Source organism: Octodon degus, unplaced genomic scaffold (assembly GCF_000260255.1).
Source record: "Octodon degus isolate 3935 unplaced genomic scaffold, OctDeg1.0 scaffold00017, whole genome shotgun sequence".
Classification (NCBI taxonomy): domain Eukaryota; kingdom Metazoa; phylum Chordata; class Mammalia; order Rodentia; family Octodontidae; genus Octodon; species Octodon degus.
In genome coordinates, this window is record NW_004524593.1 from 7,838,689 (window position 1) to 7,855,699 (window position 17,011).

Below are 17,011 nucleotides of genomic sequence, written 5' to 3' on the forward strand. Positions count from 1 at the left end.
TTTTTTTTTACTTTTTTATTTTTGCGGTACGGAGGATTGAACTCAGCACCCTGTGCTTGCCAGGCAAGCGCTTATTCTACTGAGCTATCTCCCTGGCCCACAAGGATTATATTTTTAAAAATCCATATAGCAACACTGTATTATTTCCCAGAGGCCATCAAAGTTTCCACTAGAAACTCTGACCTGAATCCACATTGGACAGGCCCCTCTGCTCCATATCACTAGCTGTACAACTTAGGATCTACAATGGTGATCTGAGTTATCTTCTATGGTGTCATTAAAATGAAGTCCGACGTGCACAGGGCAGAGCTAGAAGAGAGATCCTCAGCAAACACCTATCCCATCGAACATCCCATTTTAAACCCAGTATCTATCTTTATGTACAGTGTCAGGTTATAGTAACTGAAATCGTTTTTTCTGGTTTCATTTCAGATCGTCTCCCAAGGTGTTCCTTTGAGAGCAAGAATGATTCATTCTCTTTCGGGAAAAAAATCTGCACTTCCCTATGGAAAAAAGCACCAGGTAGGTCTACCCTGGAGATGACGGTTTGAGATGGGATTATAAGAAAATCTAAGGTCTGGAATTGTTACGTGCTTGTTGGTGCCTCTCTTCCTTGGTAGCCTTACCTTCGGCATGGCCTGCATAGGACTAGCCCTCAGAAACAAGTTAATTCATAGAATATGCGCAAAACAGGCTTTAGCTCATAATGCATAATAAAAAGAATTGGCTATTATTACTGTTTTCATCATGAAGTCGTTTCCCGCCTCTGTGTTTTGCTCCTGCAGCCCAGCTGCTTGGGATGAACTTTTCCTCCCAGCTTGTTTTCAACTGGAGAAAATTACCATGTTATTTGTTGTCACACATAATATACAATAACAACTGGAGGGGATTTTATGGTGTCATTGCCTTCCCTTAACCCTCTTGCCCTAAATTTGCTTATAATAGAATGCACAGAATGCACCAGAAATGTTTTCAGTACTCCATGATTTCTAGAACAACAGAGGCCAGATGGTGATTACAAACCAAAATTCATTATCCAATTTTGTGCTTTTCTTATCTCTCCCATAGTACCAAATGTACTTGGGAAAAATAGGTATTTTCATCTAATTATACCTGCCAAGTTTTTTGCTTGAGATAGAAGGAAGGCCCCAACCATCCATCAATAAGTAGTGAATTCCAAATTGCTTTCTTTTCATCCAGAAATGCCTTAATAACTGCAAAGCCCCAGTGAGGGTCACACTGTGAACCATGCTCCTATTGTAGGCAGATCCAGGTTTCTCAGCTTCCCCTGAGAATTTGTTGAAATGCAGAATCTGGTTTGGTAGGGTTGGATGGAATCTGAGGTTCTGCATTTCTAACCAGCTCCAAGGTGGCTCTCGTGCTGTTGGTCCACAGACTTCACTTTGAGTAGCACGAGGTAAAACACATATATATTCATGACAACAAAGTCTTTGGAGGTCTTGCAATGATAAATGTGGATAAAAAGAAAAGCATTTCAACAACTAAGGATTTTGGGATACAGGCAGGATCAAAATTTTTGATAATGGCTTTTGGAAAAATAGCAAACCACTTGTTATCTCCTGCATAAGGGCATAGGTTCCAAGTCTCTTTTTGGTGGAACCAGGGATTGAACTCAGGCCCCTGCGCTTGCCAGGCAAGTGCTTGTTCTACTGAGCCATCTTCTCAGCCCCTCTGAGGTTTTTTGTTGTTATTGTTGTTTTTTTTTTTTTTTTTTTTTTTTTTTTGGTGGAACCAGGGATTGAACTCAGATCCTTGTGTTTGCCAGTCAAGCACTTATCTTACTGAGCCATCTCCCCGGCCCCAGAGTCTTAATGCATGCAATAAGAGTCTCCTTAGCCATTCTTTGCATTATAAACATCTTTAGCTAACTGGCATTCTTATGTAACTGACTCCAAATTGAGCTAGGATCTATAGAAAAGATTGAAATGCCATCTCTTCTTAAAAGGCAAGTTGAGCTTACACCTGCAGATTAAATATTAACCCTATATATTAAATCTACTCTGTTATTCTAGTAAATAGTAATGGTCCTGTGTGCTAACTGTGCTAATGTTGGGAACAAAAAGGAGGCCAGTCTGATAGAGACAGACAGACTTCAAGTTCATCATGAGAAGTCTTCACGTGAGTGATGCAGATAAGAAATAGGAGAGTGGCTCAGAGGCAGAGGAGAGTTTGCAGAGATTTCACAGAGAAAATGAGATTTAGGTCTCAGGCTCTAAAGCTGCATGGGTGCTCCCAGCACAGCTCATACTTGTGTTGCTCTCCTTACTATATTGAGAGTGACTCCTAACAGTCACGGGATGTGCTGAGGAAGACCAAACCATGGCATTTAAACCCTCTCCAGTGTCCAAGCCTGTCATACATCAACAGATGGAAGACATTGCTCATATAGCAGAGAAGTTAGATGGGGAGGGTGACTTGGACTTAAGAACCAAAAGTGGCTTCTCAGTTCTTTTTGGAGGGGGGGCAGAACTGGGGATTGAACTCAGGCCCTTGCGCTTGCCAAGGGAGCGCTTATTCCACTGAGCCATCTCTCCAGCACTTTCTCAGTTCTTAAGAACTGAGTTCTTACTAAATTTACAGCCACCCCATTCTTCAGGTTTTATATCACCACATTTTCAGTGCAATCAGAGAACTCAGAAAAAAAAAAAACAAATGCTGGTGAGGGTGTGGGAAAAGTTCTATACTGCTGGTGGGAATGTAAACTAGTAACCACTATGGAAATCAGTATGGGTCTGGGGGGGGGGTCCCGTGGGTGCGTGGAGCGGAAATCAAGTCAACAGCTTCTGACATTGCCAGTCCTGCGGGTAACCCACTACTGTTATGGTCTACTGACTCTACTGGATTATTTTGCTGAATTCACGCACCTACAATATTTGAATAGCAATGGAATGCCCATCTCTGACAAAGCTAATCAAAAAAGGGAGATATAAATAAAGGACCATTTTGTAGTGAAATATATATATGTATAGATATACACATATATATGCAAATTAGTTAGATATACAGCCACTTTCCCTTAGATCAATGAGAAGAAAGATTTGTACTAATAGTGTTTAGACAAGATATCATGTCTGCATCTTGCACTATGAATAACTACTATGAAGACAACAATATGCAATGTATTAATTATTGTAACTATCCTACTAATCTGTTTTGAAACTGTCTCATTGATATTTCTTTCTCAATAAAATTAATTTTTAAAAAAGAAAATCAGTATGGAGAATCCTCACAAAACTAAAAATGGAAATTCCATTTGATCTAGCTACATTAGGTATCTTCCTAGAAAAGTTGTAGATATTGTATTATACTGAAACAAGCATACCATGTTTGTAACAGTACAATTTACAATAGTTTAATTATAGAAATGTTCACAAACAGATGAATGAGTAAAGAAAGCGTGGAATAAATATATAAGGGAGAATTACTCAGCCATAAAGAAGGATAAATTTGAATCATTTTTAAGGAAATGGATGGATCTTGAGACCATAATGTTAAGTGGAATAAATCACATACAGAAAGATAAATATTCCATGGTTTCTCTTATATAAGAAATCCAAACTATAAATAATTGAAGACAAATATATGATATATATCCAAATTGGTGTAAGTCAAACTAATTTTTATGTATTGCAAACACGTACCAATAAAAATTACAGAAACAAAAAGTTAAGCTTGCTACTTTCTGCTGAGTAATAAATAATTCCTGTTACTGAGTGACTTAGAATTCACTGTCCATTCTCCAGAAATATCATCTGATCTATTTTTTTTTGCAGTATATTCTTTCTATAAGCAGAGAAAATTTGAACAAGAGTCTACTCGATGGTAAGTCCAATGTTTTTAATTTACTAGTTTGAGTAAAGCACATGGGACTCACCTTATTGTTTGATTTATTGGGATTTACTTACTATTCCATTTTATGGGTTATAAAGAGTAGAACTATGTACATTACAAAGTCTATTACAGCAGTAATAGTTCCTCCTGTATCCCTTATCAATCATCTAAATGAAAATCACATGTTTTTGGTCATGTGCTGAATGCCTCTTATGTCTATGCACTTGATGACCTCATAGTCTAGTGGAACAACAGACATGGCCCAACAATTTGCAGAGTGACAATTTGATGTGCATTTCCAAAAATTAGCAGCAGCCATGTGGAGGGCGGGAGAGAGTTATGATCTTGGGGGCACTGCAGTCTGATAAGACAGGGCCCTGGCTAACATTATAGCTGCATGCATGGTAGGAAAGGAACGTGTAGGTTCCTATTTGCAGGAGACCAAATATGTAGGCACTGAACAAGCTGAAAAGAGTAAGGTGTAAAATAAAACCCGAAATAATAAAAATGCCTGCACACTAACGGAAAAGCCATTGGGCTATAAATTGAACTTGTAATTTGCATAACTAATCACACCCTATGTGCCTTTCAGTCTACACTAAATTTAACCCCAGCTCATACTAATTTCTTCTCTTTGGCATTTGTACTAAATGGGCTCACTGTCAGCAAAGTGTGCTTCTCAAGTAGCTCTAGTTTTCAAGCCAAGCCCTCCTGAGGTGGCTCTGCAGTTCTGCTCTTTGGAGATGGCTGCTTGCACATGACTCTTCCTTACTTCCCCACAGTCCCCTCACCAGTCAGTTTGCAGTATGTCAGTTGGACAGAATTGCATAGAATTTGACTGAACTGAATCGAACAAGCTGAGTTGAGCTGAGAGGCAGAAGAAATGGGACAGTCACTCAAACTGACTTCCTGAGCACACAGGACCTGGGGCCTCAAAGTCTCCTGAATTGCATTTAATTATAGTTGCATAAATAAATCCTTAAGTTAAAGACAACTTTTGAAATATGAGAGCTTTTTTTTTCTTTTTTTAAAATTTTTATTTTTTATTTTTTATTTATTTGAGAGAGAGAGAGAGAGAGAGAGAGAGAGAGAGAGAGAGACAGAGACAGTAGTGTGTGTGTGTGGCCAGCTCAGCCCACCAGGGGGCGGGGCTGGCTGGCATGTGGTGCTGGGGGGTTGAACCGCGGTCCCTGATGCTTTGCCAAGCTTGTTCTAAGTAGGTGCCTTAGACCACTGAGCCATCTCTCCAGCCCCAGCTTTTTTTTTTCTAAAGCTCCTAAAAATTATAAGGATGTGAGGAACACAATTGCGTTGTATTCACACAATGCAATTAGCTGGATAACTGATTTTACTCCTGTTTTATTTTTAAAAATATAGTAACCATTTGCCAAACAGTTGTCAAATTTCAATTTTACAGATTTGTTTACATTATTAAGAATAAATTATCTCTATAATACTGCTTCAAGAAATTGATTAATATTTCCACTTGATCAAATGAAGTGAGCATTGGAACTTCATTTCTCTTTATCTTCTTTCTGTTTCCTCAGCTGTTGAGAAATACCCCAACGTGAAGGTGTACTTTGGCCACAGGCTGTTGAAATGCAACCCAGAAGAAGGAGTGATCACAGTGCTCGGGTAATCATGGGTCAAGCTTTGGTTTCAAAGGTGAAGGCTTAGGGTGGACAAATGGATGTATAAACTTTGTTCTTTAGCTCCTTTAAAAGACATAAATGATAACGGAAAAGGTAATTCAAATAGTTTTCAGACTCAGGGAATTTTACATTGAAAATTAACCCTGAGTGCTTTCTGAGCACATGCCCGTGATTCTTCTTAATGTCCATACTATCTCACCTTCCCATAATATCTGAGACTCGTGATCATACTCAATTTCAAAAGCTTCCCTCTCTTGAAATTGGTGATGCTCCCTTACCCAGATTTCTCTGTTTTCTGTCCCTCCTATGCTGATTCTACCTCCTCTAAAATGCCTTGCCACAGATCTGAGAGTTGGGGTATGACATGGATTCCTAATCAATGAATGTTAATTTCCTGATTATAGGCATATCTTAATATCCCAAAATGCCAACTGGGTTTTATTGAGCTACCACTCTTCATACTTAATCTTTCTAGTGGAAAAATTGACTCTCAGTTTTGTCTGAATAATGCATTTAAACTTTAGTCTTTAGATCCCCAATTCTCTTCATCTCCTCCCCTTTTCCCTTCCACACATCGTACAACTGGCCAGTCATGTATGTCTGTGGGGTCTTCCCCAGTAGATTCAACCAATCTTAGGTCAAAACTATTTTTTAATTGTATTAGTACTAAATATGTGCAGACTTTTCCTCACCATTATTCTCTAGACAATACAGTATAACAACTGCTTTCATAACATTTATATTTTATTAGGCATTATAAGTAATTTAGAGATAAAGTGTATAGGAAGCTACACATAGTTTATATGAAAACACTATACTAAGGGACTTGAGTATCCTCACATTCTGGTATCCTGTATCTACTCCTAGAGAATAAGGGACAATAAATATTCTTTTCTTGAGCTTGTCTTTTGATACCTTTTGCCACAACTAAATTTATTGCTCCTAAAAACTCTAGTCACATCCCTGCATTTGATCATTCATTCATTCATTCATTCACTCATTCATTCATACATTTTGGATTGTACAAATGTATTGTTGAACATCTTCTTTTTCTCAGGATTTCTCCTCCTTCATGCAGAGAGCTAAGATGTTTGCCACATGTCTGTGGCTTAGTGTATCTTTGTTAATCAGCATGGTTATGTATCACAGTCTCAGAAACAAAACTGTGACTGGACAAGTGATTTCATTTAATTTTATGTCTATTGACTCAAAGCTCAAAGACACATAAAAGGGATTTTTCTGTTTACCACTGAGCCACTTCTTTTCATACCAAAGTAAAAGTATACCATCATATTTTACTAGATCTTTTGGCTTGTTTTGGATGATTCACTCTATTTTTCAGAGCTGACAAAGTTCCCAAAGATGTCACATGTAACCTCATTGTAGGATGTGATGGAGCTTATTCAACTGTCAGAAATCACCTTATGAAGAAACCGCGCTTTGATTACAGTCAACATTACATTCCTCACGGGTACATGGAGTTGAGCATTCCACCTAAGAATGGAGATGTGAGTTCTTTCTCTTTCCCCTGCCCCTCCCCATAGGAGTACAATTTGTGCAGTGGTTCTCAGTGGCATGTCTTGATCAATGTTGAGTTCCAACAAAAGGCTTTTGTAATTCATAGTAGGTCAGATATATAGCTTTCCCTGTAGTAATATCACTCCATAACCTGTGGCATGTTTTCTTGAGAGGAAGAGGAGGAAAATGTTATGGGTGGCTCAGAATAGGAACCAGAGCAGTCAGATTGGAATTTGGAAAGCCATTTATTAATGAGCTCAGGGCCCCCATCAGCACTCACGCAGGAGGGGAACGAAGGGCAGCTAGCCCAGGAAGCAGAGGGGAGGTTTAAAACCTGGAACCACATCCCATTTGGTAAACAAATTCATTGTCTGACACAAACAATGCTTTCAGGGTCAGTGTAACCACTACTCAAACTAAATTTCCTGGGGCTTTCTTTTAGTTTCTGGTTATCTTGCACCTGAGTACTTGCATGCAGCCTTGCATAGCCTGAGGTTACAAGAAGTTAAAGCCCATTTAATTTCCTTTTGAAGTCATCTCTGTAAGCTAACTTTGTTAACAAGAATTGGTGCGGTAAGAATTTTATCTTAGCAAACACCAAGAAACAGCCACTAGTTACTAAACACCTTAGAACAGTGGTGAGTACACATTTTTACACAACAGAAAACACAAGATTTACATTTATAGTCTAAAATGTGAGTTGACCCATTACAGAAAACATACAAGGAATTTGTGTTCCATCACAATATCATTTGTCTATATTCTCTGTGAGAAAAGAAAAGGTTAGCAAATGTATAAGCGAGATTTCCTGTCACTGCGACACAACACTCTACACTTATGAATTTAAAGGAGTAGAAGTTTAATTTGACTAATGGCTCCAGGGGACTCACTTCACAGTTGGCAGGTGTTATGGCTTGTGTATAGTTGTCCTCCCAAAGTCTCATGCAGTCTTGGGGCAGCTTCTAGAGTTTGTGATTGATTGTTGTGCTGCACCTGCCCTGGGGCAGTTAATTTGCATTTCAGTGTAAGCGGAAGAGAAGCTAGCTGCTTGAGCTGTTGCTCCCCCTCCCTTGTGCTCTTGCTCTTTGCTGCCACCATGAAAGGTTGCTCTCTGCCATGTGCCAGGCTGCCTTGGACTGAAACCCCTGGAAACTGTGCGCTAAATAAACTTTTCCTTCCTTCAATTTGGGTGTTGGGTATTTGTCCCAGAAATGAGAGAAGAGTAACTAAGACAGAATTTGGTACCAGGAGGGGAGTCATTGCTGTGTCTCAGCCTGACCATGTGGATTACAAGCTTTTGGGAATGGCTTTTGGGAAGAGATAGGAAAGGTTGGAGATGTTGCCCACTTCCAATGAGCTGGAACAGCTTCACTGTACTGTGTGGGAGACTCTGGCCAGAGCTTAGAAGACCAGAAGGCTGATGAAAAGCCAGCCTGTGAAGACCAGGCTGGGGAGGTATCTGCTGGGAAGAAGGACTGCATTGGTTGTTGGACTCCAGATCATTTGTGTTTTACCTTGCAGAAAAGTTGTCTGCATTTTGTTTGTGTCCAGAAACTTTGCCTGAGAGTGAGTTTAAGCATGGTGGACTGATTAATCTTTCAAAAGATATTTCAAAGCCGCCAAATATTGGGGTGGTGGCATGGTTGTAACTGGGGGCTTTTAGCCAGATTTATGTTGAAAATGAAGAACAAGGAGACCAGCTGGAGGACTTAAAACGTGAATTTGACCAGAAAGGAAGCTCCAATAAAGCTGTGGACTGCAAAGATGGAGCTGAGAGGATCTCAGCTGCCGAGAAGGAACGAGAGAATGGAAAGGACGGCCTGAGGGCATCACAGGAGAAGGCAGGCCTCCACCCTTTGCAGCCTCAGAACTGCAAAGGTCAGGGCCTTTGCCTTGAGGGGAAAGCCGCAGAGCCCCATGTTCCAGAGTGGCGGCATTGGCCACACCCAGTTCCAGAATGGCCCTGGCATAGAGAATTGATTCTTCAGAATCAGGGTCAGAGTGCTCAGTGATCCAGGCACTCGACCCCTACAGTGAAGAGAGAGGAAAAGCTGGCTACTGCTCCAGCTGGCAGCAGACCTTGGCATCATCCACGTGTATTGGTTTTAGGCGCATGCAGAATGCAGGAGTTCTGAGGTTAAGAAGGCTTCCACCTCGATTTCAGAAGGCCTGTGAGGCCAAGCAGTGTGCCCTGAGAGGGCAGTGTGTGAAGCTGTGAGAAGCTTATTCCATGGAAACCCCAGAAGTTTAGAAAAGCCAGGAACATGGATCATCTAAGGGAAACTGCAAGGAGGGAGCAAAGCCAGTTTAGGAGCGATGCCATGGGAACTACCACCGTGAGTGCCTTAGGGGCAGAGCCATGTAAGACCTTTGGAGCTCACAACTCATCACAGATTGCTTCAGATGTCCCACATGCAACTGCAGGACTTAAAGTCTGCCCTGCTAGTTTTTGGATTTGTGTTGGTCCCAATGCTTGGTATCCTGCTGTATGTACATTTTGGAACGGTAATGTTTATCTTGTGCCTTTGAATGTTGGAACTGTTTAACTTTTCATTTGTACAGGGGCTAGCAGTTGAGAGTTTGCCTTGGATCTTGGAGGGGACTTGCAACTCGGACTTGGCAGTAATGCTAAAACTGTTGGGACTTCGGCAACTCTTAGAGATGGACTAGATTGGCTTTTGCATAAAGGGATGTGCATGAGTCTTTGGGGGTCCAGGGGCGGGGTTTTACCGTTTGTGTATCGTTGTCCTCCCAAAGTCTTATGCAGTCTTGGGGCAGCTTCTGGAGTTTGTGATTGATTGTTGTGGGTGTGGATGCTGCACCTGCCCTGGGGCAGGTAATTTGCATTTCAATGTAAGAAGGGAAGAGAAGTTAGCTGCTGGAGCTGCTGCTACCTCTCTCTTGCACTCTTGCTCTTTGCCACCACCATGAAAGGTTGCTCTCTGCCATGTGCCAGGCTGCCTTGGAGCCAGCTGAGTATAGACTGAAACCTCCAGTAACTGTGAGCTAAATAAATCTTTCCTTCCTTCAATTTGGGTGTCGGGTGTTTGTCCCAGCAACAAGAGAAGAGTAACTGAGACAGCAGGCATAGAGGAGGGCGCGGCAGAGCACAGCTGCTTAGCTCATAGTGGCCAGGAACAGAGCTTGGGAACAGTTTCAGAGAAGAAAGGAGGAGAAGCCAGATTCAACCCCAGCATCATGTCTCCGTGATTTGGCCAGACATGCCAGAAATATGCTTTAGTAACCTGGGTGGACCCCGAAGCCCATTACAGTGACACACTACCTTTACTAAGAGAAAGCAATTTTCCAGCATACTGAGAACCCAGAGTTCTTATAGCCGTGATGGAATCAGATGGTATTTAAATAATTAATCATATAAAATGCCTGATTGTTGTAACCCAAAAATCAAAAACCGGACTCAACTTAAAAATGCAAAAAGTGCTTTATTTAGCTGAGCTCAGCGGCGGCACGTACTCTTGTCTCCTAGTAAGTGTGTGCCCAGGTAGGGAGAGACAGGGGTTTATAAAGCTGAAAACCGCAAAAGGGAGAGGTTTTGTGATCTAAGCAGGAGAGAAATGTAGCCCAGGGGTCAGGGTCTGCGTACGGGAAATTAGGTTATACTTTTTTACCATGTGGTTACAATCTTCAGGAACAAATAATTACAATTTATGGCATGGTGTTGATCAAGGGACATATTGTGTGGAGTAAGAAATAGTTCAGATTTTAACCTTTAACACACTGTGGTTTAGAGCAAAGGAATAGTTTGAACATTAAAACACTGTGTTCAGAGGTCCAGAGGATGGCCTGAGTCACCAAAATGGAGCTTAAGTTGTTAGCTTATACCAAACAGTCCTTGTTAGTAAAATCACAGTGGAAACGTACAGAGGTGTACAATAGAATGGCTGTTCTGGTTACAAAATGGAGTCAATCACATAGGTTCTAACAGAAACATACAGAGTTGTATAACAAAATAGCCATTCTAGTTACAAAAATGGAGACGGTTACAAGGTTATAACACTAATGAACTGCTGCAAAGAGATTTCCATTGTATTTTCTTCATTCCCTGGTTCCACTGATACATGGCAAACAAATGGCATGCTAATTCCTAGAAAAATTGTTAAATGCAACTTTATTTTATTTTGTTTTTGGTACTGGGAATTGAACTCAGGACCTCTCACTTGCCAGGAAGCTACTGCACTGCTGAGCTATATCTTTGGCCCTACCACTTTATTTTTAGAAATAAAACTAATTTTTATTTTTTATTTTATTTTGCCATAAATGAATATGGGAACTTGTTAATGAAATTAAAATATTCACTGAAGCTTATACAACTTATAAGTTCATATGATTAGATCACATTAAATGCTTCACTTGCCTATGAAACATCTGTTTTAAAGGTGCTGATTTAATTCTTTCTACCTGAAATGCAGATTTATAAAATAGATAGTGGGGGATAGTGGCATCAACAAACTGCATAAGGCAGTCAAGTCCGTATTTTGACATTTCAATGCATTTCTACTTCTCCTCCTAGTCAAAAATGCATTCACTAATGTTTCAATACTTACTCTATGATTTTTCTAGTGGGTCTTGTTCTCAGAGCCAATAAGTCTAGATTTTAAGGTAATAGAATTCTTTTGAAAAAGCATCTTGGTCCTAAGCAGAATAGTGCCTGTTAAAGTAAAGATAGCCAACCCCTTTGCAGCTATATATAATTAATAGTAATGCTTAGTGGGTTTTTTTAAAAAAATGTCATTCTTTTTAAAAACAGTGTCAACATAGCCAGGCGTGGTGACACACACCTATATTCCCAGCACTTGGGAGGCCAAGGTGGGAGGGTTGCTGAGAATTTGAGGCCAGCCTGGGCTACATAGTGAGTTCAAGGCCAATTTGAGCTGCAAAGGGAGACCTTGTTTCAAAAAACAAAAAGCAGGAGGGATAGTGGTGCACACCTGTAATCCCAGAACTCCAGAAGCTGAGACAGGAAGATTACCATGAGTTTGAGGCCAGCCTGGGCTACATGAATGGTTAAAGGTTAACACCAGCCTGAACTACATAGTAAGATCCTGTCTCAAAAAAATAAATAAAGCAAAACAGTAGCAATAAACACTAATGCTGACAACAATATGCTAAGGTGATCCAGACATAGGAATATTTTTACATGGCTCCAAAATAAGCCTATAGAACTTTATATTTCCTTTTCCTTCCTTTTGTTTTAATGTAATACATACAGCAGACATACTTCATCTCTGATGGATAAAGTAAGAAAGAGATTGGGTAAAAGAAAAGCTTTTGAGGAATTTTACAGGAGCCCACCCCTCTTTGGTCCTGGGGATCAAACTCAGGTACGTGCTTCACATGTAAGAGTCAGGAGCTCACCTGCCCCCAGCCCTGGAGGCTCATCTTTTTTTTTTTTTTTTTTTTTTTTTTTTTTGTGGATAGCTCAACCGGCCCGGGGTGGGGATGGCACTGTGGTACCAGAGATCAAACCAGGGTCCTTGCACTTGCTTAGGCAGGTACTGATACCACTAAGCTATCTCTGTGGCCGTATAGGCTCATCTTAAATCTGCTTTGTGCACAGGTACAAAATTATTTTGGTTTAGAGAGACATGTGGTGAAAGGACCAATGATGCTTATGCCAAGCCGTGCTTGGGACTGCTCTCCCATGAAAACAGCTAAAGAAAGTATGACTTGATAATAAAGAAGCTGAACATTTAAGAATCATTTAATAAGATTATTAAATGTGTGTGAGCATCAGTATGTTTTTGGTATCATTCTGTGTATAGTATAATGACATATAAACAATTCTTTAGCCGATGAGAAAGACAGAAGATATGGTGTCTCTCAAACTATTTTAATGAGAAGTGATGACTATTATTAAAGTAAAAGGTGAAAAAAATACTTCCCATTATTTCTCCTGCTTTTCTCACCTTTTGAAGTTCTAAGACTTAGATAAGAGGTCAGAAGATATTAAAAAATCCCAAGAAGGAAAAGCAAGGATATCTGCTCATCCATCCGATCTCCTCACCACCTCCATAAAAGACTGGCTCTTCAAGCCTCCTCCACCTGCTCAGCAAATTCCCCTGTGCCAGAAACCATTGCCCTTCGCTTCCTTTCCTCTACACACTCCTCTTCTCCACCAGTACTTTGTTCAAACTATCCTAGCCCTACAAGAACTCATCAATCAACCTTTTATTTCCTGCATTTCTTTTTTGACATCAAACCACTTACTGACTTTCCATGACATACACTGTTGTTAAAGCAAAGTTGTTGGGTTTTTCGCATGGATCCTTCTTGTCCATTCCACTGCATTGTAATATCTCTGAGGTCAAATTGCCATGCACTTACTCATGTCTAGGTCTGTGTGGTGGGCTTTCTCTGAGACCCAGGGATTAAAAAGGGGGAGGCAGGCACTGTGCCTTCTCCTAAGATGCAGTAACGACATTCAACATGAAAATGCTGGCTGGGACACCAGCTCTTCTCTTAGTGTCTTCTTTCTATGTAAGGTACACATATGAAAGGTGTCTAAATATTTGTAGGAAAATACAAGTTTGAAATATCTGTAAAATAGACCACATGTTTTATAAATTATATAATGATAAAGGTCTATGTTCTGTATTTATATCTATACCTATATATACCTGTACCTATACCTATAGGTCTTTAGGTTAATTGATCTACCTAAGCAATCCACATTTATTCAGATTATCATTGCAGGTATTATAGAGAAATAACTTTAAGAAATATTCTCTGATGTTATAGGAAAGAGATAAAAAGCTTGTTTTTAAAATTTTGTTTGCCTTGTGAAAAACTTAGGCTGTTCTGTCCAACTAAAAAAATACTCAAATAAAGATATTTCTTATACATATTTATGCATATAGAACTTCCCACATATATACAGTACTTAATGTTTTTAATTTTATATTTATGCATATGTGCTTATGCATGTAAATGTGCATATAGGTGTGTGTATATGGAGAGAGAAAAAGAGAACATAGTATGTTCTCAAATCCTGATTTATAGCTGGTATCAAAAATTCACCTAAAGTTAAGCTTATAAAGATAGAACAGAAATCATTCTAAGGTAACTTCTAGATGTTGCAATAGATGTCCTTTCCCATGTGTAACACCGGTATAAATCACTGAGGGAGCAATATAGAGTCAGGTTTATACAGTTGTTGTATTATGCATTGACCAAATATATCCATGCTTTTTCTCCCCTGTAGTTTGCCCTGGAGCCTAATTACCTGCACATTTGGCCTAGAAATACTTTTATGATGATTGCACTTCCTAACACGGTAATACAGAATTTCTTGTTAACTTCAAATTTGCATCTACAATTACTGCGTTTCATCACTTTTGTGCTTTGTATATGTGTACCTAGTTGATGTCTGCATTGTTAATCTATTTAATGAGTATACCTTTAAAGCTTTGGGTTACGGTGCAGACCTGGGAAGGAACTCAAGTATTTTTCGGAAAGACTTCACTTGAATGAATAACAGGAGTTTACGTGGGCGGGTGGCTGTCAGCTCCATTAAAGGCAGGCTGGGAGGAAACAGAGCGCCAAGCAAAGCTGGAGACTTACGTTATAGATTAGGAAGCATCGCCAAACTTTACAGCCTGTAGGACATTGAGATATATGTTCTTTAAGAAGAGCGTGCCTTTTCTTTCCTTAGCCCCCTTTCTCCTATCTAGATCTGCTATCTTTTCTCTGGTTGGTCCCTTCCTTCCTATTGCCCGCTGCCCTGAATCCCAGTGCCTAATGGTACTAGTATAAGAAAGAAAAAAAGAGAAAACTATCAAAACAACCAACTCATTAGTAATTTAAGAAATGCAGTGTTTGCTTGGTGAAAACGGAAAGCTTAGGGTACAAATTCTCCTAATGACCAAGGAAGCCAGGAGCACCACTGAAACTTGCAGAGCTTTTCTTTAGGGGTGACAAGACAAAGCAATGAACGGTACCTTTCAGTTGGCTTGGACAATCACTCTGGCCCTAGCAGGAAGCTCTGTGATTTAGGGCTCCACCACTAGGGGGCATTGCCCAGCCCGTGTTCTCGCTCAACACTGCTCCTTTGCCTCTCACAGAACAAATCGTTCACTTGCACTTTGTTCATGCCCTTTGAAGAATTCGAAAAACTTCTTACCAGCAGTGATGTGCTGGATTTCTTCCAGAAGTACTTTCCAGACTTCATCCCTCTCATTGGAAAGTAAGTGTTTTGCTTTTTGCTTATTGGTTCTATTATTCTAAATTAAAATAAAGATTATGCAACTTTTTTTCAGTTTTTATTAGATTTGATAGCATGACTTGGAGAGAAATCCACTTTAGAGTAAGTCTCAGTGGATGTCCTGCTGTGAGCAGGGAGTCTGAGAAAACTGGAGAGTTGGCCAGCTTCTCCTGGAAAGACTTGCCACCAGTGTCCTAGGCTTATAGATCTCAGGTGTCTTGGGCTTTGCATGACGTACAGCCTGACTGTGTTTCCTTCCACTGAGAGACACACAAGTCTTTGGCCAACAGGTATATTTGTAACCTCAAGCCTCAGATCAGCTTCTATCCCAGAATCCTCATGGTAAAATGCTGATAAATAACAGTGCCCATGAGACCTTGTCTCTAAAATCACTGAGCACAGGACCCGCACACAAAAGTCCCACACAAGAGACAGTTCAGGCTTTAGCTTTCTGGCCCATGACTTGTCGCTCCTCTGGTACATGTCAACAGCATGTCCATGTGGACTTTGTCATGTGGACTCGTTCGCAGCCTCTGCTCTCCCTGACTGGCCCTCTTGGAATCTACTTTCTACCCCAGTGATGCCTCCATGTGGTGACCAAGAGTATGCCTTAGTCTGTTCAGGCCACAACAGCTAAAATACCACAGACTGGGTCCTTGTAATGGAAAGAACCCTGTTTTTCAGTTTCTCAACGTTCATACAAGTAGCTTCTCCCCGTGAACTCACACGAAAGGGCACTTACCCTGCTCCATGAGGGACTGCTCCCGTGACCTAATTAACCACCCTGGAAGGCCCCTCCTCCAAAGACCATCACATTGAGGACTAGGATTCCAAAACATTCAGCTGTAGCGAGCAGGACTCGGCCTCTTACCTCCTTGAGGCTCACCTTTATCCGGGTACCTACATTTTAGAGTAGTTATGAATGTTTAATGACTGATTATGTCAAAGTGATAGCCCACTGCTGGCCCATAGCAGACCTTTTAAACTTGCTAGTTTGCATCTTTTCCTGTAGCTAATTCAGTCCCTATTGATCTGCTCTCCAACGATGGAGAAAAATCTCTGCCTGCACACTAAATTTAGCCTTTATGTCCTTTAAAATCTGTTCCATGGCTATTTCTTGCCTCTTCAGACAGATTGAAAAGGCTTAACGGTGTGTACTGTTTCTCTATTTATAACTTTCACAAACTGCCATAAATGCATTACAATTAAGTAGTTTTTTGTTTTTTGGGGTTTTTTTTGAGGGAGAAGGGCTTGTTCTTTCTTATAGTCAGAGCATCATTCGATAGAGCTTTTGACCTTATTTTTCCTGTCTAAATGAAATTATGTGGACTTCAGCCAATGTATTATGATTTCTCTAAATGTCCAGTTAGTTACTACTGTTCATTTCCAAATGCATAAGGATTCACATTAATTTTAATTTTGGTATATTGCAGTCTAATCAAATGTACTATGTAATTTGGTCAGTTTTCCACAGAAGCTTAAATACACCAATACATATGAAAATTTCATAACCTCATGATATTTCCTGACATGACATATGACACAAAAATATTTCAAGTTCTTCAAATTCTGCCAAACTTGTTCTTTTGAGGGATGATTAAAATTGTTGCAAACCAAGAAGATGAGAACACTAGAACTTTAGAGCTGGAAGAAACTAGTTTTCTCTTTCTCATTTTCTTCCCAGCATTTTTTTCCCCTGTACTGGAGATTGAATCCAGGGCCTCACATGTGCTAAGCAAGTGCTCAGCCCTGAGCCATAGCTTCGGTT

General features: G+C 40.2%; 1 protein-coding gene across 1 annotated transcript in view; it reads left to right on the forward strand.

The window, feature by feature from the left end:
• Positions 1–17,011, forward strand: part of Kmo (kynurenine 3-monooxygenase) — a 35,081-nt gene that overhangs the window by 11,932 nt on the left and 6,138 nt on the right. The window contains 6 exon segments of the mRNA XM_004626920.3: positions 433–522; positions 3,795–3,843; positions 5,400–5,487; positions 6,847–7,012; positions 14,245–14,316; positions 15,104–15,225. Of these exon segments, the coding sequence (XP_004626977.2) occupies positions 433–522; positions 3,795–3,843; positions 5,400–5,487; positions 6,847–7,012; positions 14,245–14,316; positions 15,104–15,225 (587 nt within the window).